The 27,470-nt window shown below is 43.5% G+C and overlaps 3 protein-coding genes across 4 annotated transcripts in view; all 3 read left to right on the plus strand.

The window, feature by feature from the left end:
* Positions 1 to 27,470, plus strand: part of LOC111948779 (uncharacterized) — a 360,906-nt gene that overhangs the window by 237,791 nt on the left and 95,645 nt on the right. The gene's annotated exons all lie outside the window — the stretch shown is intronic.
* LOC144989301 (uncharacterized) lies at positions 9,015 to 10,738 on the plus strand. The gene has a single exon (XM_078941494.1). The coding sequence runs from the start codon at positions 9,611 to 9,613 to the stop codon at positions 10,697 to 10,699; it is 1,089 nt and encodes a 362-aa protein (XP_078797620.1). The 5' UTR covers positions 9,015 to 9,610; the 3' UTR covers positions 10,700 to 10,738.
* LOC144989350 (uncharacterized) lies at positions 19,465 to 26,192 on the plus strand. Its single transcript, XM_078941626.1, has 2 exons — positions 19,465 to 19,793; positions 25,384 to 26,192. Exons 1-2 carry the CDS (start codon positions 19,607 to 19,609, stop codon positions 25,974 to 25,976), a joined length of 780 nt encoding a protein of 259 aa, XP_078797752.1. The 5' UTR covers positions 19,465 to 19,606; the 3' UTR covers positions 25,977 to 26,192.

The raw sequence follows: 27,470 nt of genomic DNA on the forward strand, positions 1-27,470 counted from the left end.
CCAGGGTTTTTGGTTAGGGAAGATGCGGATGGTCCGAGTTGGAATGCAAATGGAGGTGCACCAGTCTATGTAGCTGCTGACTGTGTCCGTGTATTCATCAATGTTTGGTGAAGCTGCTTTGAAGATGCTCATGTCTGTGGCCTCCAAGCAGCCTTTCAGTTGTTCCACAGCTTTGTCAGTCCAAGTCATTACAGTCCTGGTTGTGATGGGATCTGCTTTAAGCCTCCTTGTGTATTTGGGCTTCAGCAGGATGGCTAAGTGATCGCTCTTTCCGAGGTGAGGCTCGGCGGTGGCAGCATATGCATTTTTGATGTTGCTGTAACATTTATCCAGAATGTTTTTTCCCCTGGTGGGAAAGTCAATAAATTGGTGGAATTTTGGAAGACTTTTCCGGAGATCACAGTGGTTGAAATCTCCTAGGATCACAAATGCAGCATCAGGGTAGTTGTTCTCATGCCTGCTGATCATGTTGTGCAGCTCCTGGAGTGCAGCTGCCTCGTTAGCTGAGGGGGGAATGTAAACAGTGCTCACAATGATGCACTGCAGCTCCCTCGGTAGGTAGAATGGCCTACACTTAACAGTCAGATATTCCACGTTTTCAGAGCAAGACTGTGTGATGACGGTGTTGTCGGAGCTCCAGGACTGTTTGATAAAAATCGCGGTCCCCCCGCCGCGCGTTTTGCCGCATTCAGCGGCGCCGCGATCGGCTCTGTAAACACTGAACCCGGCCGGTGTTATGGCCTCGTCGGGGGTCCCTTGTCCGAGCCACGTCTCACAGAGACAAAAGATGGAGCAGTCCTGGATGTGTCGCTGTGTAGCCAACCTGCTGATGAGATCGTCCATCTTGTTCGCCAGAGATTGTACGTTGGCGAGGAGAATGATCGGGAGTGTTAGCTTCCCGCGGCTAGCCAGCCGGCGTAGCCTACGTGCAGTCCCTCCCCGTCTTCCGCGCTTGCGAGGCGGCAGCTCGATTCTGGGAGACGATCCTGCTGCGGCCTGTTGTGGTGAGATTCCAGCGTGGGGGTGAAGCTCCGGGTGGAGGTTCAGGATATTTGTGTCGAAATATCCTCTCTGATTAGTTTGTTCTAGTCTTAATAGGGCTTCCCCTTCTACCAATATATCCACTGTCCCTCCTCTGAACATGTCCAAACCATCTCAGTCTGGCTTCTCTGACTTTGTCGCTAACACAGGCAACATGAGCCGTCCCTCTGATGTACTCGTTCCTTATCCTGTCTAACCTGGTCACTCCTAAGGAGAACCTCAACATCTTCATCTCCGCTACCTCCATATCAGCCTCTTGTCTCTGTCTCACTGCTACCGTCTCTAACCCATAGAGCAGAGCTGGTCTCACCACTGTCTTGTACACCTTTCCTTTGAGTCTTGCTGACACTCTTCTGTCACACAACACTCCTGACACTTTCCTCCACCCGCTCCAACCTGCCTGCACTCGCCTCTTCACCTCTTTTCCACACTCCCCATCACACTGAACTGTTGACCCCAAGTACTTAAACTCCTGCACCTTCTCCACCTCAGCCCCCTGTAGCCTAACGCTTCTACCTTGATCCCTCTCGTTCAGACACATGTATTCTGTCTTACTACGACTGACCTTCATGCCTCTTCTTTCCAGAGCAAACCTCCACCTCTCTAGCTGTTCCTCCACCTGCTCTCTACTCTCACTGCAAATTACGATGTCATCCGCAAACATCATTGTCCAGGGAGATTCCTGTCTTACCTCGTCTGTCAGCCTGTCCATCAGCATAGCAAACAAAAAAGGACTCAAAGCTGATCCTTGGTGTAGTCCCACCTCCACCTTGAACTCCTCTGTCTGACCTACAGCACGGTGGCGGTCGTTGTTAACCCGGGCCTCGACCGATCCGGTATGTCTAAAGTGTTGTGGATGATTCGCATGGTTATTTTGGCAATTTTTACGCCGGATGCCCTTCCTGACGCAACCCTCTCTATTTATCCGGGCTTGGGTCCGGCACAGAAGTAACTGGCTTGCAACCCCTGTGGCTAGATTGTCTTTATTCATGACTGTAGTTTAGAAATACAATAAACGAATGTGATCAGGTTTAGTTAGTCTCTCTCTCTCTCTCTTTTTTTTGCAACCATCGACATCATATGAGCGACAGGCAACACTCCAGACCAGCTGGTGGCGCTAAAGCACCATGACGCTGTTAGCCAAACAAAGAAGAAGAACAGCACGAGGCGCTAGCAGCGTTAGCTTGTTAGCAGGCTAGCAGCGTTAGCTTGTGTTGAGAGGACGGTGGTGTTTTGTTGGGACGTTTGTGAGGTTTTTGGACAGAAAGGACGATACGTGGTTCGTGTGGGAACTCTCAGCATTTTCCAAAGTGTCGTAAATGAGTGAAGAAGTGTTGAACGGAAAGACAACGTGGATTGCTGTGATTGTGAGACTAGCAGATGATCGATCGGAGCTGCAGTGAAGAGGACGGCGGTGTTTGTGGGAGTTGGAGCTGAAGATCGGAGCAGGAACCATGTCTTCAGAACCTCAGGAAGGTTCTGTCAGAGAACAACTTTCTGCTGCTGAAGGAACCATCGTCCAGAACGAGGAGGAGGAGCTCTGTCGTCAGAGCAGACTGCTGGATAGCAGCTGGAACCCGCAGCTTCAGCTCCACATAGTTGGTATGTGACTAAACATTTAAATTCTTTTGGTTGCCTATGGGATTACATCTCTGCCATAAAGTAAAAGGGCGTAAAGTCAACTAAGCGAGCATATTTAGGAACTGAGTGAGGAACCTTACAACCGTGCAGGCACAATTCTTACCAAGCGACCCCGTATTTTACAACTGAACGGCTACAATCCTAACTGAGCAGTGATCTTGCTCGGTCAGTTCTCTTTTGTGCCCTCACCTGGATTTACGCTCAGTGTTAAGGGGGCATTTCTGTCACTTGGGGGCGGGAACCTTTCTGGTTGATCTGATTGGCTAAAGTTTGCATGTCAAGCAGTGGGGTGGGACTTTCATTTTGGGGCTTTAATAGAAATGGAACGGCGGCTGTAACGTGGATTAAAAGCATTAGAACGGTAACAAATGCAGTGAATTTCACATGAGAAAAACTTACAGCACAAAAAAACCTTCCATGTGTGGAAGGGTGTGTCCGGCTGCTAACAGACACAGACACACCAGTAGCAGCTTTGTGTTGGCTGCAGGGGAGAGAGTTTTTATGACGTTTGTGCTCCCCTGATGCTTTTACACAGATTCTCAGGACTACGTAGCAGTATTTCCGCCTTATGCGGTCTGGAGTTTTGGTCCACAGCCTCTTTTGGAAGTCCTTTGGCTGGGGTAGGGCCCAACAGCCCCTTGAGTAAGCGATAAAACGGGATAAGAACATAACAACATAAAAGACCTTTTGCTGCCGTACACTCTAGGGTTGTGCCGATGGACGAAACCATCGTCCATCGTGATGGTTGACTGAGATCACGATGGAAAGACACCATCGTGATGCCACGCCCCCGCCACACTGCGAGTAGACACCATAAGCCGCGGTTACATGAACAAAATATCTTGATCGGATCAATGGTCAAATTAGAATTCAACCGTGTACATGAGCCCAGAAAAATGTTTTCAGAATATAACAAATGTTCAAATGGGTCACACTTTCAGTTGGAATAAATCATTTGCACATGCGCAGTAGGGTTTGAAAAACCGGAAGAGGATATGTGTTCTGCTGAGCGGTTACATACATAGATATGTCAGCTCTGTAATATACGAGACGATCTTCTAAACGTGCTTTTATTAATGTTACGGTTATTATGAAGCATCTGTTCGCTTATCATTTTAATTGTAATCCGTGTGGTCAGTGCTTCTTCTGTTGAAAAACGGAGCCGGAAAGAAGCCATGATTAGCAGTATGCTAACACGCTAACAACATTAGGTTTGGATGGACATAGAATCCATGCGGGAAATTCTGCAATCTGCATCCTGCCTGCACGTTAAATATGTGGGAATAACATCAGTCTTTATTTTGTTGAGACACGACTGGAAACACAAATCCACGTGATTGTTTGAACGGTTTCTTAAGAATGAGTGACATTTCTGCTTGAAAAGCTCACACCGCCCCAAACAAAGCCGCTGTGTGTGTGCTGGCAGTCCGAGCTCTGCCCGGACACATAGTTTTAGACCCGGTTCTCCTGAGTTCTGTAGCTCGTTCCCCTAGAGGTGTGAGACGGATCGCAGTCCTAAGTCTCCCACACATATCACACACGTAACAAAGCATCCCCCCTTCCCCTCAAACACAAAGCTGTAAGAACGCGCTCCACCGGTCCACTTGACTATTTAAGTGCGAGAGCGGACTACTTCTTTTCTATTTTGTTTGTTATTTTCTTTTTCTCCGTTTTTTTTAAAAAGCAGCTAAAAACCTATCTTTTTTTAATCGCTTTTTCTTTATCCTTTTATATTCTATGTTTTACTGTGTATTACCTTGTATTAGCGTAAAGCACTTTCTGATTTTTATCTTGAAATGTGTTATACAACGAAAGTTTATTAAAGTTTATTATGGTGTTTTGTTCCAGAGAAGGCTTCGGACCGCAAACAGGACCGACCGGCTTCTCCATGAGACTTAACCATGTCTCTGAGCAGACTTATAGCTTTGTGTTTGCGAATGTGGCAACACGAGCGGTCCAGGCACACACTAATGAAAATAGGGACTTAACCAAATGGAGATGTGGTTCCAAATTTAAAAGAAAGAACAAATAAAATATAGAATAAAACCACGGGGGGCCTCAAGCCCATCTGCAGACAGAGCTGGTTAATTAATAAAACAAAAACACCCCAATCACATGCATATACACACTGTGACAACAAAAGCAATTTTTTTTTTTTAAACGCAAGTTAAACTCCACTTGAGTACCAGTCAGACACTGTTGCAGGTATCTAGGAAAGGGTAGACGTTCACAAGTCCCACAAGGCCTTTAAGTCACAGGAGCGTTGAGGTTTCCTAATAGGGTTTTGTCAAAAGTTTCTGGCGTCCTGGTGTGGCCACAGTAGCTGGGCGTAGGAAGTGCACCCATTGACCCGGAACTTACATGCACATTTCACTTTATGGGCGGGGCCAGGTGTTCACACTTAGTCTGATTGCATGGGGTAACATGGTGCACCTAAGAATTAAAGTTAGGTGCACCGGATCAAAGACTTAGTCTAGTTTCCTGGCCTGAGGGACCAGCACCACTGACTCTGACTTCCCTTAAAGAGATAGGTAGGAAACAGAAGATCAATGACCACCAGCTTATAACTGTAAAACATTAGTGTGTTTAGTGTGCATAAACTTTTTCAAGGACTTCCTAAAATGGCAAATTTGCGATGGGTCTTTAATTGTTCAATACTGTACGGTAGAACTATACCAAAATACTATAAGTGTCATGTTCATTAAAGTATTATATTTTAATGCTTTGTTATTTTTTTGGGCAGACCAACAAGCAATATTAGCCAACATCTGAGCTACTCTTTGTACACAGCACCTGTGTACGAAGCGTAGCTGCTCTGATGCTTGGTCTCATAGTGCCGACGAGCTTATACTCTTTCATTACGGCAACATCGTCAGTGCAAATCAAGCAGACACACTTTCCGTTGATTTCCTTAAAGAAATATTTATTTTCCCACCGTGTTTGAAATCTTCTCACTTGCTATCTTGCGTTTCTTCAGTGCTGCCATTTCAGGGGCCTGTTGCACAAAAGTAGGATAAGGCATTAAGCCAGGATATCTTGGTGATCCTGGCTCAATTGATCCCCAATCCGGTTGCACTAAAGCTGGATAGGGGGCAGGAGGATATGTTATGGTATAAGTTACCATGGAGATTTATTCTGTGGAGCTAGCCTGCTCCAGACCAGGCTAAATTCCAGGATCTATTTCATCTCATCCCTAATGTCAGGCAGCAGTCGCCACAAATGGAAACCAATAGTTATTTCACTGCTCACTGTACATTGTTATCACATATAACTAGACCCACTGTCATTATTTAAATGTTTGTGATCATTAATGTCAATCATTTTGGATAACTAATGAGTTTTAGATGATGTTGCTATCATTAGATAATTTACAGTTTCCCATAGACTATAAGGCTATATGTAAAATGATAGAATATTAGGGCCTCAGAGGGAAAAAAAGAGAGTATTAATATTGTAACCAGTTGTTTTAAAGGAGGACAGTTGTTAAAATGACAGATGTGGGGCATTTCGTGAAATTGTCCTTCAGTATGGTTTCATAAACGAAGACATGCTGATGTGCCAGAATATGAAGTATCACATTGTCATAACTATCAAAACTGTCAAAAGAATATGTTGCTTTTCTGCAGAAAGAACCAGCCTCATAAATTTACGACTTTATCCTTTTTCCTCAGTGGGGCCCTAGTACTCTGTCATATAAAAGAATACACATTCCATATGAATATAAAAACACAATGTGTAACATTATGTTCCTTTGTTGAATAAGGACAAAACAAAGCAGGTAAACTTTATCACTGTGGCGGTGTTGCCTTTCTTCTTAATTATATCTTTTACCTCCTCGTATGCGGTCCAAATGCTGCCCCTGGCCGAGTGAAGGCTTCTTTGCCTTTTATAGCGCCCCATGAGGCCACTGCTAGTAATCATCTGCCCTACAGCACCTGAGCCAATTAATCCTGCCACAATCCTCCCCCACAAAATGCACCGTCGACCCGACGATGATTCACCAAAGTAAACTACAGCCATGGTCTAAAAGCAACAGCAGATGATATGCTTACTGAGGAGTAGCTTTGCTCCTCCCCTACGGCCCGAGGAAGCCGGTGGGGGTTGGAGTGCTGTCCAGCAGTGGGCCGTGACGTCCGGCGCACTGGTACGCTACTCCTATCCCGGTCAGCTTGTAAAGTGACTCCGGAAGCAGAGGGTACAGCAGCTGCCGCGGCATCAGCCTCAGAGAAGACTGGTGTCACCTGTCCAAGATGCAGTTCAGGTTGGTTGTCCTCTACCGCCTCACTAGTGCGGTCCTCCCTTAGAACAAACCAGTCCCCGTTCTCTATTGGGTCCTCTTGGGAGAGAGGAGAACTCTGTGGGGGTTGGCTCGGAGGGCAACCAGCCAACCCTTTGTCTGGTCCTCGCCTGAACACGGCCTTCAGTAAGGACCGTTGGAGTTGTCGGGGTCTACAGGGTTCATCCCTGGGGGAAATGGTGTACACTGAGCCCCCCTCTCTGGGTGCCTTTAATACTCTGTGCACGCTGTGATCCCACAAATCCCTGATTTTCTGTCGTCCTCTAAACCCCAGGTGACGCACTAAGACCAACTGCCCCTCACTCAAAGGAGGGTCCCTTACCCCCTCATCATGACCTCTCTTCCTGCGATCAGCAGCTGCAAGCAGCTTCTCTCTGGTACCCTCAAAAGCCAGTTTTAGCCGAGCTTTGTGTTCCTGGACCCACTCCTGCACAGTGCCCCCCACTGGCTCTTGCACTCTTCCTAACAGGAAGTCAACCGGAAGCCTTGGCTCCTGTCCAAACATCAGAAAAAATGGTGACTCACCCGTTGACTGATGGGGAGTCGTGTTATAAGAATACAAGAGCTGCGGCAGGCACACGTTCCAGTCTCGCTTCCGGGACACTGGTAGAGTTCTGAGAAAGTCGTGGAGGGTTCTGTTGAAGCGTTCACACTGCCCATTACCCTCTGGGTGTGTGCGAGACTTCTCTACTGCATAGAGGTCACAGAGTTGTTGAATGAGGGCGCTCTCAAAGCTCCGACCTTGATCGGAATGTATCCGAGCTGGAACGCCAAATTTTGAAAACCATTCTGTGACCAAGACCTGGGCCACTGTTGCAGCACGCTGATCCCGAGTCGCAACCGCCATGGTGTATTTACACACACCTCCATGAGGATTTGTGCTTCAGACGGGGAAAAGTACGCGGCTCTAGTTGCCATGGTAAATCAGTTAATCTGTGATCTGTGGCGGGGTCTATTTGAGTGAGCCGTGAGCGCGCACCTATCCAGGATTGGTTTCACCTGGCTTAATGAATCCGTGTCTGCTCATCCTGGCTTGGTCTTTGTGCAACCAATTAAGCCTGGAAGCACATGTTTTGGCTTCATTGAGCTCAGCTTAGTCATTTATCCCGGATGTCTTAATTCTACTTTTGTGCAACAGGCCTCAGGTGACTCGTGGTAAATATTCTTCTTTGCTTAATTTTGTTTAGAAGAGAAACACCTTTCTGTGATCGACTCCATTTAGTGTTGAAACTGAGAAGTGCAACAGAGTTGAGCTCATGGGCCATATGCGGGCCATATTCATTTTATTTCAAAATTTGCTGTAGGCCAATAAAAACAGATCCGCAGGCTGTAGTTTGGACACCCCTGCTATAAACACACAACTCAGTGTATTTGTCCTTTCAATGCAGAAAGTTTGCATTGGTTCAGTCTAATAGTGAAATGCAGTGAAGCAGTGGATGATTTTGTGTGGGCAGATGAATGTATTCTCCACATTTAAGTATGCCCACCGATTGTGAACATTTCCAGCGTTGATGCTCATTTACCACCACTGGTCAGTGTCCCTCAGCATCTGTGTGGACTTCATGAGCAGGAATGATTTGGCTAGACTTCAGCGTTTCTTCCTTTTAAACTGCTGTTCAACAGATAGGACGAATTGCTGGTTTCAAAGCTGCAACTCTGATCCATGGACATTTATGAGGTGTCTCATTAGAGTCTTCATCACTGCTTCAAATTTCATCGCATAGTTAAAGAAGAAAAAAGGAATTTAGAAAAGAGCAGCACTTTAATTTTTCAATGTTTTTACACAGTTACAATCAAAAGGATCACAAGAATTCTGAAGCTCTGCACAACATGATATAATCTTGTCCTCACTGTCCTCCGGTAGACTGGCAACCTGTCCAGGCCGTGCCCTGCTTTTGCCCAACAGTAGCTTGTAAATCATTGAGGATCCCCATGACCCTGAAAAGGATTCAGTGAGTTCAGAGAATGGAGGGGGGGGGGGGGGGGGGGGTTGAATTAAAAAAATTAAACTGAAATACTTTTGAGGTGGTTTAGATTTTTCTTGGTGCATAACAATGCTAAATTTTTTTTAAGTATAAAAGGATTCCTTCTTGTGTTTCTGCAGTCCTCCCCCAGCATTGGATGACTGAAGAGGATCTCTGCAACCAACAGAAGAACTTCAGAGTGGAACATGAGAAACAAGAACCTCCACATTATAAAAAAGAGCAGGAGGATCAAGAACCTCCACATTATAAATAAGAGCAGGAGGATCAAGAACCTCCACATTATAAAAAAGAGCAGGAGGATCAAGAACCTCCACATTATAAAAAAGAGCAGGAGGATCAAGAACCTGCACAGATTAAAGAGGAGCACGAGGAACAAGAGCCTTCACAATGTAAAGAAGAGCTAGACGAACGAGAACCTCCACGGATTAAAAAGGAGCATGAGGAACAAGAACCTCCACAGATTAAAGAGGAGCAGGAGCAACAAGAACCTCCACAGATTAAAGAGGAGCATGAGGAACAAGAATCTCCACACTTTAAAGAAGAACAGGATGAACTAGTTCTTCCACAGATTAAAGAGGAACCAGGGGAACTCTGCATCAGTCAGGATGAAGATCAGCTTGATCTGAAGCAGGAGACTGATACCTTGATGGAGATTCCTACTTATGAGGAAGATGAGAACAGTGAAGAAGATCTAAACAATCAGCAGAGCTTTAATGTAACTGATAGTCAGGATGAAGAAGGAAACCAACATGAAGAATCAACATCAACAACAGATGAAGAGACAGAATCAACATCAACTACAGATGAAGAGACAGAATCAACATCAACTACAGATGAAGAGACAGAATCATCATCAACTACAGATGAAGAGACAGAATCAACATCAACTACAGATGAAGAGACAGAATCAACATCAACTACAGATGAAGAGACAGAATCAACATCAACTACAGATGAAGAGACAGACCAACAGAAAACGGATTCTGAAAGAGTCTGTAAAAAATATGGTATAAGCTTTCATCAATTGTCTCAAGTTAAAATTCTCATGAGAACTCACACAGAAAACAAACCTTATTCTTGTAAAGAATGTGATAAAGGTTTTAGTCGAATATCTAATCTCAAAAGACACATGAGAATTCACACAGGAGAAAAGCCTTTTTCTTGTAAAGAATGTGAGAAAAGTTTTAGAGATGTACTTCATCTCAACACACACATGAGAATTCATACAGAAGAAAAGCCTTTTTCTTGTAAAGAATGTAAAAAATATTTTAGTTTTTTATCTCATCTCAAAATACACATGAGAACTCACACAGGAGAAAAGCCTTTTACTTGTAAATATTGTGATAAATGTTATAGTTATTCATCTCATCTCAACACACACATGAGAATTCACACAGGAGAAAGGCATTTTAGTTGTAAATATTGTGGCAAATGTATTAGAGATGAATATGATCTGAAAATACACATGAGAATTCACACAGGAGAAGGGCCTTTTTCTTGTAAATATTGTGATAAATGTTATAGTTATTCATCTCATCTCAAAACACACATGAGAACTCACACAGGAGAAAAGCCTTTTTCTTGTAAAAAATGTAAAAAAAGTTTTCATGATGGTTCTAATCTCAAATCACACATGATAATTCATACAGGAGAAAAGCCTTTTTCTTGTAAAGAATGTGATAAAAGTTTTAGTTTTTTATCTAATTTCAAAAGACACATGAAATCTCATATATAAGTGAAACCTTTTTCTAATAAAAAATGTATCTAATGAAAATTCTCAACTTAAGAAAAAATGTAAAATTATTGGGTCAAATATGAGTCAGCTTTAAAAAATAAATAAAAGAACAGATTTTTAATTTGAGAAATGCGTATCATAACTGAAAGATAAATTAAACTAGTTCCAGAGTCGAGAGTACATATTGTAAATTTGAAGCATTAATTTAAAATATTAACTGTACATTTGAAACTTGGATTTAAAAACTACAGTTTTTCACGACTATAAGGCGCACTTAAAAGTTATACATTTTTTTCCCCATCGGGGGGAAACCCATGAGCCGGTGCGCCTATTGTGTAGTTGTGGGTCGTAGAAGAAGATGGAGTGAGGAAGGGAGAGAGACGTAAAGGCCAAGTGGAACCTACCTGCATTGCAACTATCTACATTTTAAAGCCTTCAATGCTCCTTCTACCTCATAACCCTCAACCATTTCAGTGCAGAAGGAGTAAGCAGAAAAGCAGCTTGCCCACTGCTTTAAGCTGCTGCTTTCGTTGGAGGAGAAATGCAGAGACAGACTGGGGCAAGTCTCTGTGTGTGCTGAAAGGTGCAGGTTTTGGCTAGCACACATGAAGAAAGGAGACGTACAGCGCAAGTCTGTGTGTCTCTGTGTGTGTGTATGTGCTGAAAGGAGTAGCGTTTTCTAGCACATATAGAAAGTAAGAAAGGAGAAGTGGGCACGGCGGCGTCTGTGTGTGTGCTGTTTGTTTAGTTGTTGTGTAGGATAAGGAGGAAGGGAGACAAGAGACCATTCAGTTTGTGTTTAGTCAGGGAGGGAGAACAGTAACAAAAAGTGTCCTCTAAAAAAATCAGAGTCTGGATTTTTTTATTAACCCACTCTAGAAACTCTGAGGGCCCGAACAGGGCATTAACGTGCCCGCGCCTTAACACCCAGTGCACCTCTTGTATGTGTTAAAGACGGGAAAATCCCCCATGACTGAGACCGCGCCCTACCATCCGGTGCGCCCTATGGTCGTGAAACCACAGTACTGTATTTTCATGACCATAAGGCGCACTGAGTTATAGGACACAGTCTCAGTTATGGTTAGTTTTTTCTGTATTTAATACATACAAAAGGTGCACCAGGTTTTAAGGCTCGGGTAAGTTAACACATACCAGTAAAACACGCCTGCTATTGTTGAACAATTACTGCGTTGTTTCTGACTGCGGTCGAAAGACCCAAGGGAGATCCTCTCCAGGGACGATGGGGGATCTTCCTTCAGGGTTCACTTCCCTGTTTGGACTCTCAGAGCCTCCAGAGCGGGTTAATAAAAGAACCAGTCTCCGTTCTTTTAGAGGAAATGAACCAGTCTCCGTTCTTTTAGAGGAAATGTTAATTATTTCTGTTCTCTGTAACCGAGTAACACAAACAGAATGCACGCTCACGCACTCGCTTGCACTGAGGGCTCCCCCCCTGCTTCCTGCACACGCGTGGGCGCCAACACAGCGGTTTCAGCACACACACACTCAGTGTGTGTTTAAAAAGGCAGCGGGAGTTGGTTATGATTTACTTTTCATTTTTTCAGTCATAAAAGAGGATCCAAACCTCCATCAAAGTCCTAATCCTCTTTATCTGACATGAACAGCTGGGCTAAAGTTCTATCAAACACGCCAGGTTCCCTTTCGTCATTGTCAGAGTCTTTCTGGTGGCCGTCTGGCTCCTCATGAATGATGCCGGCTTTTGTCAAAGCTCGAAGAACAGTCCATGCAGAAATGTTAGCCCAAGCTTTTACAATCCGTTCACAAAGTGTGGCATAACTCGCCCGACGCTGCCTCCCAAAACAACAGAAGTTGACGTTTCCTGCCCTGTTGGACATATCCTACCACCCTGCTCCCGTTCTTCTGGACATTATGACTCACCAGGATGTTAAAAGTCAGCGGCGCTTCGTCCATGTTGGTGATGTGGCTGGGCTGGAGGTGTTTGTCAACGATCTTTCTACTGCACTAGGAGTGGAAGATGAACAGCTTTTCATTGTAGTCTGCTGGAAGTCGCTGCAGCATTGCAATCCTAGCCTGGATGGAGAGATGATGGCGTTTCATAAGGTGAAGGTGAATATTGTCTCTGTTAATAGCGTTACTGCCTCAGAGAAGCGTCTCCAAACAGGTCGCTGATCGTTAATCAATCGAGTCGCCTTGTTTTCACAGAAATTTAGCTGCGTCATCTTGACTTTTGGAGTTTGTTTTCTAGCTTCCTCCACTTGTGAATCATGGATTAATTCATCTTGAATTTTCTGCAGCTGCTCCCATGATCCACCTTGTAGATGATAGCTTGCAGTTTAAATCGTGTAACAGGGTTAGATAACTGCCTGAATAAAATGTATGCTGATAAAGTACATTTTGAATGCTTTAAAAAGAAATATTAAAACAGAACATTTAGTTTTTAGTATAAAATTACTATTTTGAATATTACTTTTCTTTCTTTTTACTATGATTTTGAACAAGAAATTTGTCTTGTTGGATTACTTCAAGATACGTTGCAGTTTCAGGGCATTGATATCGAGTCCCTCGATTGAAAACAAAAGTGTGTATGCATAGTTTCTACAACTAGAGATAGAATGTCAGGAAAAGAAGATGCCTGCACAATGGAAGCAATCAAACACTGATGAAGTTTACATGCTATTAATTTTTTGTGGCATTAATTTATTCATGTAATGTAAATATAGAACATTGATCAAATGTTTAGATATAATCACTACCATCCTTAATGTCACAGCAGTGATGTCCTTAACAAGAGGCAGTGTGGTTTATGAACAACAATGCAATAGAAAAAATCCATTCCACCACATTTTGGGGGGTGTAGATAAAGCTGTAACAGAGCAGCTCCTGCAGAAAATTTCAGAAAAACCAAGTTGGGTTTTCTGATCCTAATGACCTTATGACCTTTTTCTAATTTTAACAGTCAGATGCCAGTTAGCCTACTTTGGCTCTTAATTAGCTCACTTGTTTTTGTCAGTTTGTTTTATCATTCTCTCATTATAATCTCTTTTTGACAAACATGGACTTGCACCCAGTGAGAGGCATGCCTGATACTATTTTTGTGGACTACTTCCCAAAACTTCTGGGCCTAAAACAATCTGCTAATGTATTGTCTACACCAGGGGTCGGCAACCCATCGTTTCGGAGCCACATGTGGCTCTTTCATCCATCTGTTGTGGCTCCCTGTGACTTTGGAAAATAATGAGTATTTTATAATAATTAAATTTTATTTTAGTTTTTTCATTTTCATGGCATTTCAAAGGCGCTGATGGCTCCGTACGAAGCGCGAGCCACGTAAAAAACAGCTTCGTAATGAGCTCGTATTTATCGGGCGTGACCTGCAGAGCTGAGGAGGCACGCGGGGCGGCTTCAATAAACACTCCGATCTTCTGCCGGGAACTTGACGTGCCGTGGGGCAGAGAGCAACTCGCTGATGACAGACTGAGAGTTCGCGCCAGTGTTGCCAGATAGAGTCACAGTTTTCCAGCCGAAAAGTCATCTGAAAACCGCCAGACCCAGCCAAAAACCTCCCAACACAAGTTTTGATTATGTTTTTTTTCCCGTACTGGACTGATAAAATGAAAAAAAGTTCTAAATAAAAGATAGTTCAGACTAATAATAAAATGTGTACAATGTTGAATATTTCTTCAGCGGGCCGCCTTCTTTCATTCATTTACTTAACCCGCTCTATCCCCGCTATAACCTGCGACCGGCTTTTTCATCCTTGTGCGGCGCTGGAGCGCCCCGACCATCGTATTTTGCGCTCTCTGTGTCGGACACACTGAGGAGCGCGGGGGAAACAAATCTCAGCTGCAGAGGATGTGAACAGGTGAACAGAGGAAAAGCAGGTAAACAGGCGGAGGAGGGGCTTTGGCTTCAAACTCTGTCAGAGATGCAAACACAGGCGTCAGATTGAGACGCAGCTTTTCCTGTGGGAGTTGAAGCAGAGACTCTCTGGGATGATTTTATGAACTCAAACATGGAAACATGATTACCAAGTAGAACTCTTCAAAATAATAACCCTGATCTCTCCACATTCTCAGTGTCTACCATGCATTGATAAACACATCGCTCCATGCAGCGATCAGACCAGAACCAGTAGCTCCTCCCACACGCGGTATCATCCTTTAAAGAACATAATGTGCATTTGCAGCGACGTATGCTTCAGACGATGTCCGATTGGCCAATCTACATGTCAATCAAGTCCCTTACTTCTCAGTGAGGATTTTGATTGGCTGGTGGATTTTAAAGAATTATTTTTATTTTTTAATCTTTTCTGGCCCGCGATCTACACTCATGTCATTGAAGGTCGACCGGTAGATCGCGATCGACGTAATGAGCACCTTTGAATAATATATACATGCATAATATATATAATGATGTCAAAACGGGTTGTGGCTCCGAGTGCTTTCTTTTTTATTAGGGGCGGTCCCAAATGGCTCTTTGAGTAAAAAAGGTTGCCGACCCCTGGTCTACACAATCAGCTGTTGTCCCCTGGCAACACAAATGTGGTCAGAGATTGCTGTTTTTTTTTATAGCGCTTTGGTAACAACAATTTCCCTGCTATACGATCAATAAAACAATCATAAGAATCCAACTAAATCTGCTAAACTTCAATTTGCTTTTTTTAATAGATGGACCTGTAAATACAAATGTGTTGTTTTTGATGATCCTGGTTTAATCTTCATCTCTTGAACAGCTTAATTGTGGTTGTAGTTTATGCTGATACAATGTCTATGTCGTATTTGCCTGTGTTACCATGACAACACTGGAAATATTTGGTTCAATTCAAACACTTTTTATGTGATCGGTGATAGTTTTAAAAAGTAGTGACTACAGTTTATATTTTTTTGGGGTCATATGAGCAAAGAATTTCTTTAGGAAAGGATTTTCTCCTAAATGTATGAAGGAAGAGGCTGGTGTTCTTGTGATTCCTGTTTTCTAGTAGAATTAGAACTGTTCCTCTGTTCTTTTTGGTCCTTAGTGTTCTGTTCCAGTCTTTACTGTGAAGAATAAAATGGACGTGAACATCAGTCAGAAGTGTGGAGTCTTTCCCACAGTGTGGGTTTCTGCTGTTTGCTGCTTCTCTGCTGGTTCCAAAGCTGGACTCTACAGGTCCAGTTCTGACTGCTGAACTCAGGACTGAGGTCAGATCACAGAGCTCCATCAGAAGATGTGAAGAAGACTGAAGCAAACAAACAGCTTCTCTGTAGTTTTATCATCAGTCTGAGTGCAGCAGTGAGGTTCCGCTCCACAGACATCTGTAAACTTCAGTCTGACTTAGAGTCTCTTTGAAATCCAGATTTGGTCTTAGAAGATGAATTCAGCATTTATGAAATATGACAGACAGCTTTCAGGTTCAGATTCTGAAAAACAGCAGAAACATGATCTGATGGAGGCTCTCATTTCTCCTCATTATTCTTCCAAACAGCCCAATCAAGTTGGCCCAAAGGCACATTGGCAGAGCAACATGTTGTCTATGAAGAACCTACTCAGCTGTGCTACAAATAACAACAAACATCCAAACCACAACGCTAAACAATCAAGACCAACACAACTGTCAACATCCAGAATCCAGCAAATATCCCAAACAGAACATTATTACCCACAATGCACCTGCACAGGTCCTGCAGCAGACAGGGTCTTTCCAAGAACTTTATTAGTCTCATCTTTTTGAAACTGAAAATATTTTTCTTCAACGTTTAAAACATAAAACAGGAAATGGAAATGTTTGACAATCCAGTTGATGAGAAGCTGCAGAAAGACTGAAATCCATCAGATTGTAAAAACGTAGAGGTGATGATGATGATGTGATGAAGATCAGACGCTGATGTCACTGATGTTCTGGCTGTTGATGGGCTGGATGTGGGTCCTGGTGGTGCTGAAGAATGAAAGATCCTTCTACCTGCAGTCATTCCTGAAGGAAGCTGATTGCAGCTGTTCTCTCCTGACAGATGGAATGATGGGAAATGAAGTTCCTGTTGAAGTGTGCTCCAAGCAGAACAGAAAGGTCTCAGGACTTGGATCAGCTGCTGCTCTCTGGGAGCGTGCACGTGCTGCTGCATGTGCTTCTGTCATGGCGTTCTGGATGAGCTGCTGAGGTCTGTTTGCATCCAGACTCTCAGCTGCTTTAGTCAAACTGCTGAGCCATGGAACAATGGAGCCGTTTCTGAAGGAAGAGGATCAAACATGATGCTCTGCAGGAAGTGGAGGTTTTTTAGAGACTCCAGACTGTTTCTGAACGGCCAAAGAAAAGCAGCTGATGTGCTTCTGTCTCCTACCAGCAGGGAGCGCTCTCAGCCGGACAGAACAGATCCTCAATGCTGCTCTGAGAAGGACTCTTCTGTTCCAGAAGCAGAGACTGTTCACATCCAGGAGAATCTGGACTCCAAGGAATCCCAGAGAATCTCCTCTCTGCTGTTTGGACACTTTGACCAGCAGAGGGCAGCAGAACTTTCAGCAACTCTGGATCTGATCCCACAAAAACAATCCATGGATGATCAGATTTCAGAAGATTTGAAGGATCAAAGACAAAGATGTGAGAAGAAAGTCCAGAATGAATCCACTCTGACTTGTCCTCATGTCTCTGAAGCTTGTGTCTTCATGTCTTCACCTCAGAGTTTCTTCTGGATTCCATGTGGATCAATAATATTGATCATGTCCTGTTGTCATCAGAACTTCAGGCTTTTCTCTGCTGATGATCTCTGAGCTGAACTTCTTGGAGGAATTCCTGAATCTGGGATTTGGAGCAAACAGTCAGAACAAAGGAGGTTTCCATTTCTTCTAAGCTCTGCCAGAAGAAAAGAGCTGAAGCTTGAAGCTGAAGCAGCATTTGCTCCCAGAATCTGTCCTCCAGACCAACAAGTCCCACCACAGCCTTGAAGACGTTTCCAGAAGCAGCAGCAGACTGTGTTCCCATGACGACGCTGAAGTCAGCTGCTGCTCTGCAGGAGAAAGTCTGCAGCTCCTCAGTCAGGAAGCTCTTTCAAGCTCGTGCACATCTGTCAGTGCAGCAGCAGAAAGCCTGTTTCCCTGCAGGAAGTCTGAGACTTTTCAAAGCAAGAGCCTCATGTTGGCAGAGATGGGTTGGATTCTTTGATGCTCCAGTGTCTTTTGGATTCAGGATGAGTTCATGCAGATCTAGAAATCCCACCATGATGATCATCCTTGAGGAATTTCAAAATAAAAGACTTACAATCACTGCTGGATGAGAAATACATTTACTCTTTATTTTCTGTCAATAAATCATATTAAATCTCAATAAATCCTTGATTGTAAATGATGGATCTAAAGTTGAATAGAAGTCAAAGTGCTGACTCAGCACAGATCAAAGGAGACACAGATGATTTCCTGGAATGAAGAAAACATCAAACATCATGATGTGATCTGGAACTGAGCTGTTCTTCAGAAGATCCTCCCAAACATGGAAACTGTTGCTGCAACACGTGAAGCTTTGCTTCTGTTGCTAGGTAGATCTGATGGATCAGAAGCAGACTTCTGTCAGCTGGAACTGGGGCTTCTTCCAGACCATGTGACCTCATGGACAAAGTTCCAACATGGTTTCAGTGAAATGTGGAGGTTTTCCAGGAAACGTTGCTGCAGTTCCTCCGTCTCATCAAATGAGAGATTTCTCTGCACTAAAGAAGAAAATCTTCCAGAACAGCTTCAAGCTGCAGAAAAACTGTTTCCATCAATCTGAGGACTTTAGGCTTCATGTGAAGAAACAAACTGTTGGAAAAGATGAAAACAGAAACAAAGAGGTTTCTAGAAGCTGTATATTGTATTGTGAACTACAACTCTACTGTTGTAGTTATGTTAATGTGTATGTCATCTTTTGATGTTCAATAAAAAAATAGAAAAAAACGGTACCTGTAGGGCTAACCAGAAGTGTCCAACAGGAAGTGGGCGGATCCAACAGCCAAATGCTGCCCATGACAATTATCCCCCCCCCCCCCCCACTGTACCTGAGCCAATTAATGTGTTTTAAGAATGAAGTCAAACTGTATTATTTATTATTATTTATACTGAATTTTTTTAAATATTTTTATGTGTATAGATTTTTTTGTTTTGTTCTTTGTTTTTTGTGAAGAGATGTGCCTAGAATCATTGGGTGGTTGTGTCTGCGAGAGTTTTGTATCATTTTTAAATATAAGTTAAAAAAAAACCCGAGCCAAGTAATCCTGCCGCAGCTCCATCATCATTGTCATTTTTACACGAGAAGAAAACAATACAAACATTTTTACAGTGAATTTATTCAGTTTAACATCAGGTATTTCTGCTTTGCAGACCTGCAGACAATGACAAAGGGTCAAACAAAACCAGAAATAATTGTTGTTCTAATGTGAGACTTCAGATAAACTGAGGTTGGATGTAAAAATTCTCTTAAATAGTAAAAACAAAAAAGCTTCAGTCTCTATTAAGTCTCTACTCTAAACAGTTCTTCACCTCCTAAACAGTCATTTTATGCTGACATATTTGATTACAGTTTGGTTTTGGGATTAATTCCAGTACATCGTTTTAAAAAAAAGTACATCGTAAATTCTATTGACGTCATATCCGCTTACCAAGCATTTTTGACAAAACGGTTTTTGTTTTTTAGACTTTTTATTATAATATATTTCGTGACTTTAAAAAGTTTTAAATTCTTTTCATAAAAAAAATAAATATTCGGATTATTGAAATGTAAAAGGCTTTTTCAGAATGAAGTCATCAGCGTGACCCGGAAGTAAACAGCAGCGCGTGGAGCTAGCAGCTTGTAGCTAGTTTGTGTTCAGAGACCGGCGGCGATTTCGTCTGGACGTTCGTGACGTTTTTGGACCCAAAGGAGGATACGAACTGTCAGCATCGAGTGAAAAAGCAGCGTAAAGAAGGAGTTTGTGGGAGTTGGAGCTGAAGATGGGAGCAGGAACCATGTCTTCCCTTCAGTCTCTGAGACAGTTGATCAGCGAGCGACTAGCTGCTGCTGCTGAAGAAATCTGCAGACTCTGTGAAGGAACCATCGTCCAGTACGAGGAGGAGCTCTGTCGTCAGCGCAGACTGCTGGATGTCATCTGGAAACCACAGCTGCAGCTCCACCACATAGGTATGTCACCTTCATCACACAGAGAAGAACACAATTGAACAACACACGCACGCGACAATATATGAAATGTGGCCAAAATGTGCAAGAAATTTCAGCAAGTCAGAGTCATTTAGCATAAATCTTCTTTAACTTCAGGACAATATCAGAATAGATGGATCACTGTTTCAGTGGAATTTTGCAGCAAAAACTACAGAGTAGTTGACAGCATGATAGCATCAGATACAGATAATTGTAGGCAGATGTTGGACAGAACAACGTAATGCTGATGATTCTGATAAGAAAAGAAATCCCTGATTAAATTGAGAGATGACTTAAAGCTTAACCTGTTGTCGCTTTCTATGGAAGCGATTCTGTAGGATAATTAAAAATAAAAGTCAAAATCATAAATGCTTTTTCATTTTCAAAATGAAGCTGCATTTTTTGACACAAAATTAAAATGAGAAAACAATCCACCAACATGCTTTTTCATTTTCTACTCCAACATTGATTATTCTGTAACTGAACTAAAATGATAAAGAAAATGGTATTTGACGTCTCTCAGCGTCTGCCCTAAAGACCTCCGTCTGCAACATGTGGGCTTATTTTACCGTGTCTGAGACCAACGACTCACTCGCTCTTTGCAAAATGTGTTCAACGGAAGTGTCACAAAGAGGGTCAAAGGTCAAGCTTTAACACCACAATCTCACAAGCTATTTGAAAATTCACCACCACCATGTGTGGAAAGAATACAAAGCTGCTGTCATTGTCTTTACCACAGTTTTAGGGGCCAAAAGAAAAATTACAAGATTTAAAGTTGTTGATTTACAAGAAAAAAAACTCGTAAACTTTAGAGATTAAAGTGGAGGTGAGCATACAGAGCAGCAAGTGAACGCCACGCAGCAGCAGAGCAGACGGACTAAACTTACAGGTGAGTTGAATGTTTATTGATAACGTTTCAAATGCTTGGAAGCTCCTTTGTTTAGGATTTCTTAATGTTTTATTTATTGATGGATGGTTTGCAGGATCTCTGCAGCCGTTGATGAAGCCGTTGGTGTCCCTGCAGATGTCCACTTGAATCCTTTCTTCCTCCACCAAAGACCTGGGGCCTCATTTATAAATGTTGCGTACGCACCAGGGCTCCAGACTGCGACCATTTGGTCGCAAAATGCAAACTAAATTTGCGACCGAAATTTTTGAGTGTGCGACTGAATTTTACATCCAGTCGCACATGTGCTACCAGTAAATTTGCCTCCCCCACCCTCCGTATTTTTTATACATTAAACGTGGAAGGGACACGTCAATGATCAATGAAGTAATCAATAAGATGCGAGCGCACACACACGCAGACACACACTCGCGCACATACTCATGAAACGCGAGCACACACTCGCGTGATGCCCGTCTGTGAGGCGGCCACTGCGTGTGAGAAGAATAGGGAAAGCCACTGTGAGTGGCTAAAATATGTGGAGGGGGAGGGGCCTAGAGATAATCGAGTGCGCGTAAACATCTGTGGGAAGGAAACGGAGACAAATATCATCACAACCTGATATGTGCGTCTGAGCTATGAGTAAAAGAACTATTGATTCGTTCTTCCGACCTGCGGCTAGTGACAGTGTACCAGTGCCAGAGTGTACAGCAGGGGTCTCAAACTCGCGGCCCGTGGGCTATTTGCGGTCTCCAAGATGATATTTTGCGGCCCCCGCCTTAATATTCATTTGTGGGCGTTTCCCGGACTATTTATGGGCAACTATGGGCGTGTCATGAAGCCACAAAAGCTGCGCTGTATTTAGAATCGGTTGTGATTTATTAAGGGAAAGATGCGTAGGATGTGCGTGCGCACGGTTTTATAAATCTGAATACTTCTGTGCGTACGCACGTCCTATGTTTCATCCGTACCCCACTTCTGACGCAAATCCTACGCAAAGTTTTATAAATGAGGCCCCAGGCCACCAAACAGATGAGTTAGCTCTCTCTCTGCATTTTGTGAGCCCTTGGTGTCCTGCATGAATTTTCTTCAGGATCTCTCCCCTTTCAGACTTAGGAATGACAATTCTACAGCCACGGATGAGAAGGCTGTTGGTCTCTGCCAGCTCATTTTTAACTTTCATGTAAGCTTGGACGTGTATTGGAACCTTTTCTTTGTATTCTGGCCAGCCTTTTCTTACCAGCTCGATGACGGTTTGAAGTTCACTGTCTTTGGCTGTGGCTGCTCTGATGCCATCTATACGACTCGGAGAGGCAGGAATGCTTTGAACTACCGTGGCTACATAACATTCAACCTCGCTGTGCATATCTGTGGGCTCTCTGGTACAAGCCTGAGGACAACGTGACAGGGTGTCTGCAACGACGAGGGTCTTGCCTGGTACGTAGACAGCCTCTGGGTTGTACCTCATGAGCCGCATGAGAAGGTGTTGACATCTCAGAGGAACGTCATCTAAGCTACGGCTGTTCACCAGGGGCACTAAGGGTCTGTGATCGTCTCCAGCCTGAATCGATCCAAACCGCGCAAATACTTATCAAACTTCTCACAGGCCCACACGCTGGCTAGACATTCCTTCTCGATTTGAGCATATCTAGTCTCAGCCTCTGATAGGTGACGGGAGCAGTAGGCAACTGGCCTCCACTCCTCTCCATGAAGCTGGAGTAGTACAGCGCCTAGCCCATAGCTGCTGGCGTCTGCGGAAACCGCCGTCTGCTTTGTTACATCATAGAAGGTGAGAACCGGGGCTGTTGTTAACATGACCTTAATGTTTCTGAATGCTGTCTGTTGTGAAGGACCCCAGGTCCATGCATTCTTTGTTCTAAGGAGATCGAAAAGGGGTTGTCCGACCGTTGCTAGTGAAGGGATGTACTTGCCCAAGTAATTAACCATGCCTAACACCCGTTTCAGTTCCTGAACGTTTTGAGGTGGGGTTAGCTGGTTAATTGCCTCCACTTTCTCAGGGTCTGGCCTTACTCCTGACTTATCGATCAGGTAACCCAGAAACTTTAACTGGCTCTGCCTCAAGGAGCATTTCTCTTTGTTGAGTTTAAGGCCTGCTGAATCGATTCGACGTAGGACCTTTTCCAAACGTGCGTCATGTTCTTCCATGGTGGCTCCATGCACCAAGATGTCATCCATAAAGACTTCGATACCCTCCAAACCTCCCAGAGTTTCCAGCATTTTACGTTGGAAAATTTCTGGCGCACTGGTGATGCCAAATGGCAGCCTTTTAAAGCAGTACCTGCCAAATGGTGTTATAAAGGTTGTCAACTCGCAGCTATCTGGGTGCAGGGGAATCTGCCAGAACCCGCTTGCAGCATCTAGAGATGAAAACACCGTGGCACCACTCAACTTAGAGGTTATTTCATCTGATGTTGGAAGAATGTACCGCTCTCTTTTCACCGACCTGTTGAGTTTAGTTAGGTCAACACAGATCCTGGCTTTGCCTGTATGTTTCTTTAAGACTGGCACCATTGGAGCGCACCATTCTGTCGGTTTTATTACGCGTTTAATAATGTCATTTTGCTCCATCCTTAACAGCTCCTCTTTCACTTTCTGTAGCATGGGGAATGGTACACGCCTTGCTGTGTGAACTGCGTGTGGCACAGCACCTTCTTTTAATTCAATTTTAACTGGAGCCGTTTTTAAAATACCGTTCTCCCCAAAGGGCTGACTGCCAGCAGTTTGTTCATTTGTATAGTTTGCGATCTCATCTACTCTTTTCACGAGGTTCATCAATGCAACCAAGGCAGGACAGTTCTCCTCCGGGACTGTCTAGTGGGAGGTCAGGTGGATGTAACACCTTTCCTGTGTCGAGGGCTTGAAATGTGTCCTCGTTTATAATATTGACATCAGCCCCTGTGTCAATCTTAAATTGGACAGGAACAGATTTAACTTGGAGCAACACCGTCCATGCTTCAGACTTTTTTCCTTTTGCATCGCATATGGAGCCGAGAAAGTAGGAAGTCTGCTCCCCTTCCTCTGCTTGTGACCTCGTTCACTGACCTGCTGCTGCGACATGCTCTGGCCCAATGCCCCTCTTGTGGCAGTTATGGCACTTGGCTTTTGAAGCTGGACATTTCTCCTCCCCTCTGTGTGGCAACCTTCCACATCTTCCGCATTTCTTCACAGGTTCCCCCCATTCACTGTGTGCGTTTGACTTGCCTGGTTTATGCTGTTGTCCCCAGTTTGTGTTTTTATTTCTGTGCCGTACCTCTTGAACCGCCGCCGCGTCCCCTTGCAGACTCACTTGTGCTGCGACCTCTTCTGCTTGCCGTACAGTCTGAACTGTGAGTGCCAAAGTTAAATCCGACATCAACTGTAGCCTGCGTGAGAGCTCTTTATCCTGGATCCCCACCACGATCCGGTCACGGATGTGCTCCTCTCTGGCCGCTCCGAAGTCACAGTGCTCTGACAGTTCATAGAGTGCTCGGATAAAACTCTCTGCTTTCTCCCCTGTCCGCTGCACGCGCTGGTGAAAACACGCTCTTTCGTGGATCACATTCCTCCGCGGGAAAAAAAAGTCGTCGAACTTTGCTAGGACAACCTCGATTTTGTCTCTGTCGCTCTCCTCGTTAAATGTAAAAGACTTAAAAATATTCTCCGCTTCAGCGCCCATTGCGTAGATGAGGCAGCTCACCTGCACCGTCCCCTCATCCTTGTTGAGTTTTGTGGCGATTCTGTATCGCTCGAAGCGCTGTCTCCAGTTCGGCCATTCAGTCGGCTTATCAAAGGGAAAGTTGGCGGGCGGATTAAACTTAGCCATTTCGCTCAGTTCTTTGTCTTCTTACTCCGTATTCGACGTTGGTTCTGTCCAGGTCACTTCTGACACCATGTGGAATGACGAGTGGCAATAGTTCGGTGGTTAACAGCAGACACTTTATTAACACTCTCCAGACACGCATGTCAAACTCGACTGCCGTAGATCACACTGTCGTAAATCACACTGTCGCACAGTGTCGTGCTCAAACAATTCTGAGCTGCATCATTATTACATGACAAAATGTGCAGAAATGAAAAGACACACAAGAGTCTGCATGAATTTTCAAACCTTTTCCAAAAGGGGAGAGGTGGAGAAACACGACCTGTTAGGCTCTGTGGCTGTCCTCTCTCTGTCCTCAAGGCTAAAGGGCTTTTTTATTATCCAGTAAGGGAAGATGTAAACATACTAGATACGTCATTAGAATGGTGTGTTTTTGTCTAGTCTGCATTGCAGGTGTTGTGGCTCCATAAACACTCCAGTACAGAAAGAAAACAGAGACTAAAGTCCAAAACAGGCCTACTGGTGACCTTGGTACCTATTATCTGTTACTGAAGGCAGGAATCAAGCAGATTTCTGCAATACAATATACATGAATATATAGAATCCATTAAATGCAGAATAACAAGAACATAGAAAATATAATAGAACCCCTGTCATGCATAATGAAAAGATAATGGAAAATATTATGGAACCCCTGTTCACCTCAACACCACCTCTGCATTTATATTTATTTCCATTAATCTCTTCTGGTCCTCCAGACTCCTTAGACATTTTCTCCAATGATCACAGAGTTTATTGATGCTTGAAAAAAACCCAAAGTCCTGTAAACGTATAAAATTCTCTTTGTTATGTTTGTGTCTCTGCAGTTCTCCCCCAGCATTGGATGACTGAAGAGGAAGATCTCTGCAACCAGCAGAGGAACTTCAGAGTGGAACAGGAGGAACCAGAACCTCCACAGATTCAAGAGGAACTGGAGGAACCAGAACCTCCACAGATTCAAGAGGAACAGGAGGAACCAGAACCTCCACAGGTTCAAGAGGAACAGGAGGAACCAGAACCTCCACAGATTAAAGAGGAACCAGAGGAACTCTGCATCAGTCAGGATGAAGAGCAGCTTGATCTGAAGCAGGAGACTGATACCTTGATGGAGATTCCTACTTATGAGGAAGATGAGAACAGTGAAGCAGATCTAAACAATCAGCAGAGCTTTAATGTAACTGATAGTCAGGATGAAGAAGGAAACCAACATGAAGAATCAACATCAACTACAGATGAAGAGACAGAATCAACATCAACTACAGATGAAGAGACAGACCCACAGAACAGAGATCAGAGGAAGAGGAGGGACAGAAGTCATGTCCAAAGTGTGGACAGCTCTCACATGTCAGCAGGTCAGTGTGACTCTGATCTTCATCTCCACACTATCGGTATGTTCACTTCAACAACGGTTCTATCTTGAGCTTCAAGCTCTCCAAACATGCAGTCCATCAACAGCGTGTCCTGGAAGAGTCTCTTCTGTCCCTTCCAGTTGAAAAGACAGAAGACATTGTTGGTCAGTGCAGCCCACAACATTCTTCAAATCAGATGATCTTAGTTAGTCCCTCCAGCTAACGACAAACAGGAAACCTTAACAGATCAAAGAGAAAATTGTTAGCAGATAAAAAAGTACAATCTGTTTTGTCGTCTGTGGTTCTAAGTTTGTAGTTCAGTTCTTTTCAGCAGATTTCTCTGTCAAACCCAAAATCCATCTAAACCTCTTTGATGTCTCCATGTCTCCAATTCCAGACATTCAGACAGATTCTATTTCCAAAACTACATTTCAAGCTAAAACCCAAAGACAGGGTCCTGCTCATGGATCTGCAGACAGAAAAGATTCCAACCTGAACACATCAGTGAAAAACTGCTTAGTGTCAGAATTGTTCTCCATCTTTTCTGGACTGATTCTTCCTCCAGTGCAGCTTCATCTTCATCAAACTGCTCCTCATTGGTGGGTGGAAACACAACAGGGAGGTTTTTCTGTGTCCAGTTCAGCTCCATGAATGTTCAGGCTGTTTAATCTCAGTGATTTCAGTTCTGCGGAGATTTGCTTCACTTCCATAAGAACCTCAGCAGCATCAGGATCATTTTGTTGATGGTTTGTCTGTGGAATGACATTTCATACTCATAGCTTCAGTGGAGATCAAGAGTCTGGAACCTTTAACACTAAAAGAACCATTTGATCCAGTTTCTTCCAGACCAAAACCCAACAAGAGCCACAAAGTTCCACTTCACTGTTTAACAAATTCTTTTTATTTCTGTTTTTCTGACTGTTAAGACCATCATTTATCAAATGTAGCTTTCAAAAATGTAAAAATAAGGAATTATGACAGTTTTATTAGAACTGTCATGAGATGAAATCTTTGTGTGATTAATCAATCATCACCTGTTATTAAGTAATTTAATGAATCTATTTTAATATAACCCTAATAATTGCTGAAAAAAGCCTGATTTTGAGGTATATTTATTGAAATCTGTGACATTTTGGTGAAGGAAAAGATCAAGTTACAACTAAAGCAGCTTTTTAAAATTGTTCTTATCATATTAGACTTCCAACCTCTATGTTTACACCAACAATGAGTATTTTCTTAACCTCCATAAACTGTTGCCGGTGAGATGACAGGCGCAGAGATGTGGGCCCATCTGTGGATGAAACGTGAGCGAGTGCACACGAGTGTTGCACATGTTTATGACTGCACAGCTGTTTCTTTGGTCATGTCAGTCATTTTGCATCTAATGAATGAAATGATTGAGATTTCACTCCGGTGTTTTCGGTTCATTGACGTGTCTTGCAGTTGAGAAAATGGATTCAGGTCTTTCTATTTCATTCCAGAAACCAAGCAAATGAGCTATTTATCTGAGGGCTACATGCTATGTATCCCATCATGCATCACACTTGTCCCATAATGCAAGTCAG

The sequence above is a fragment of the Oryzias latipes genome, chromosome 2 (genome assembly GCF_053564925.1).
Source record: "Oryzias latipes strain Hd-rR chromosome 2, Olatipes_Hd-rR_3.1".
NCBI lineage: Eukaryota > Metazoa > Chordata > Actinopteri > Beloniformes > Adrianichthyidae > Oryzias > Oryzias latipes.

Coding starts and splice junctions, on each gene's coding strand:
- LOC144989301 (XM_078941494.1), top strand. CDS start 9,611: ATGGAGATTCCTACTTATGAGGAAGATGAGAACAGTGAAGAAGATCTA.
- LOC144989350 (XM_078941626.1), top strand. CDS start 19,607: ATGGGAGCAGGAACCATGTCTTCCCTTCAGTCTCTGAGACAGTTGATC. Junction 19,794..25,383: donor GCTGCAGCTCCACCACATAG/GTATGTCACCTT, acceptor GTGTCTCTGCAG/TTCTCCCCCAGCATTGGATG.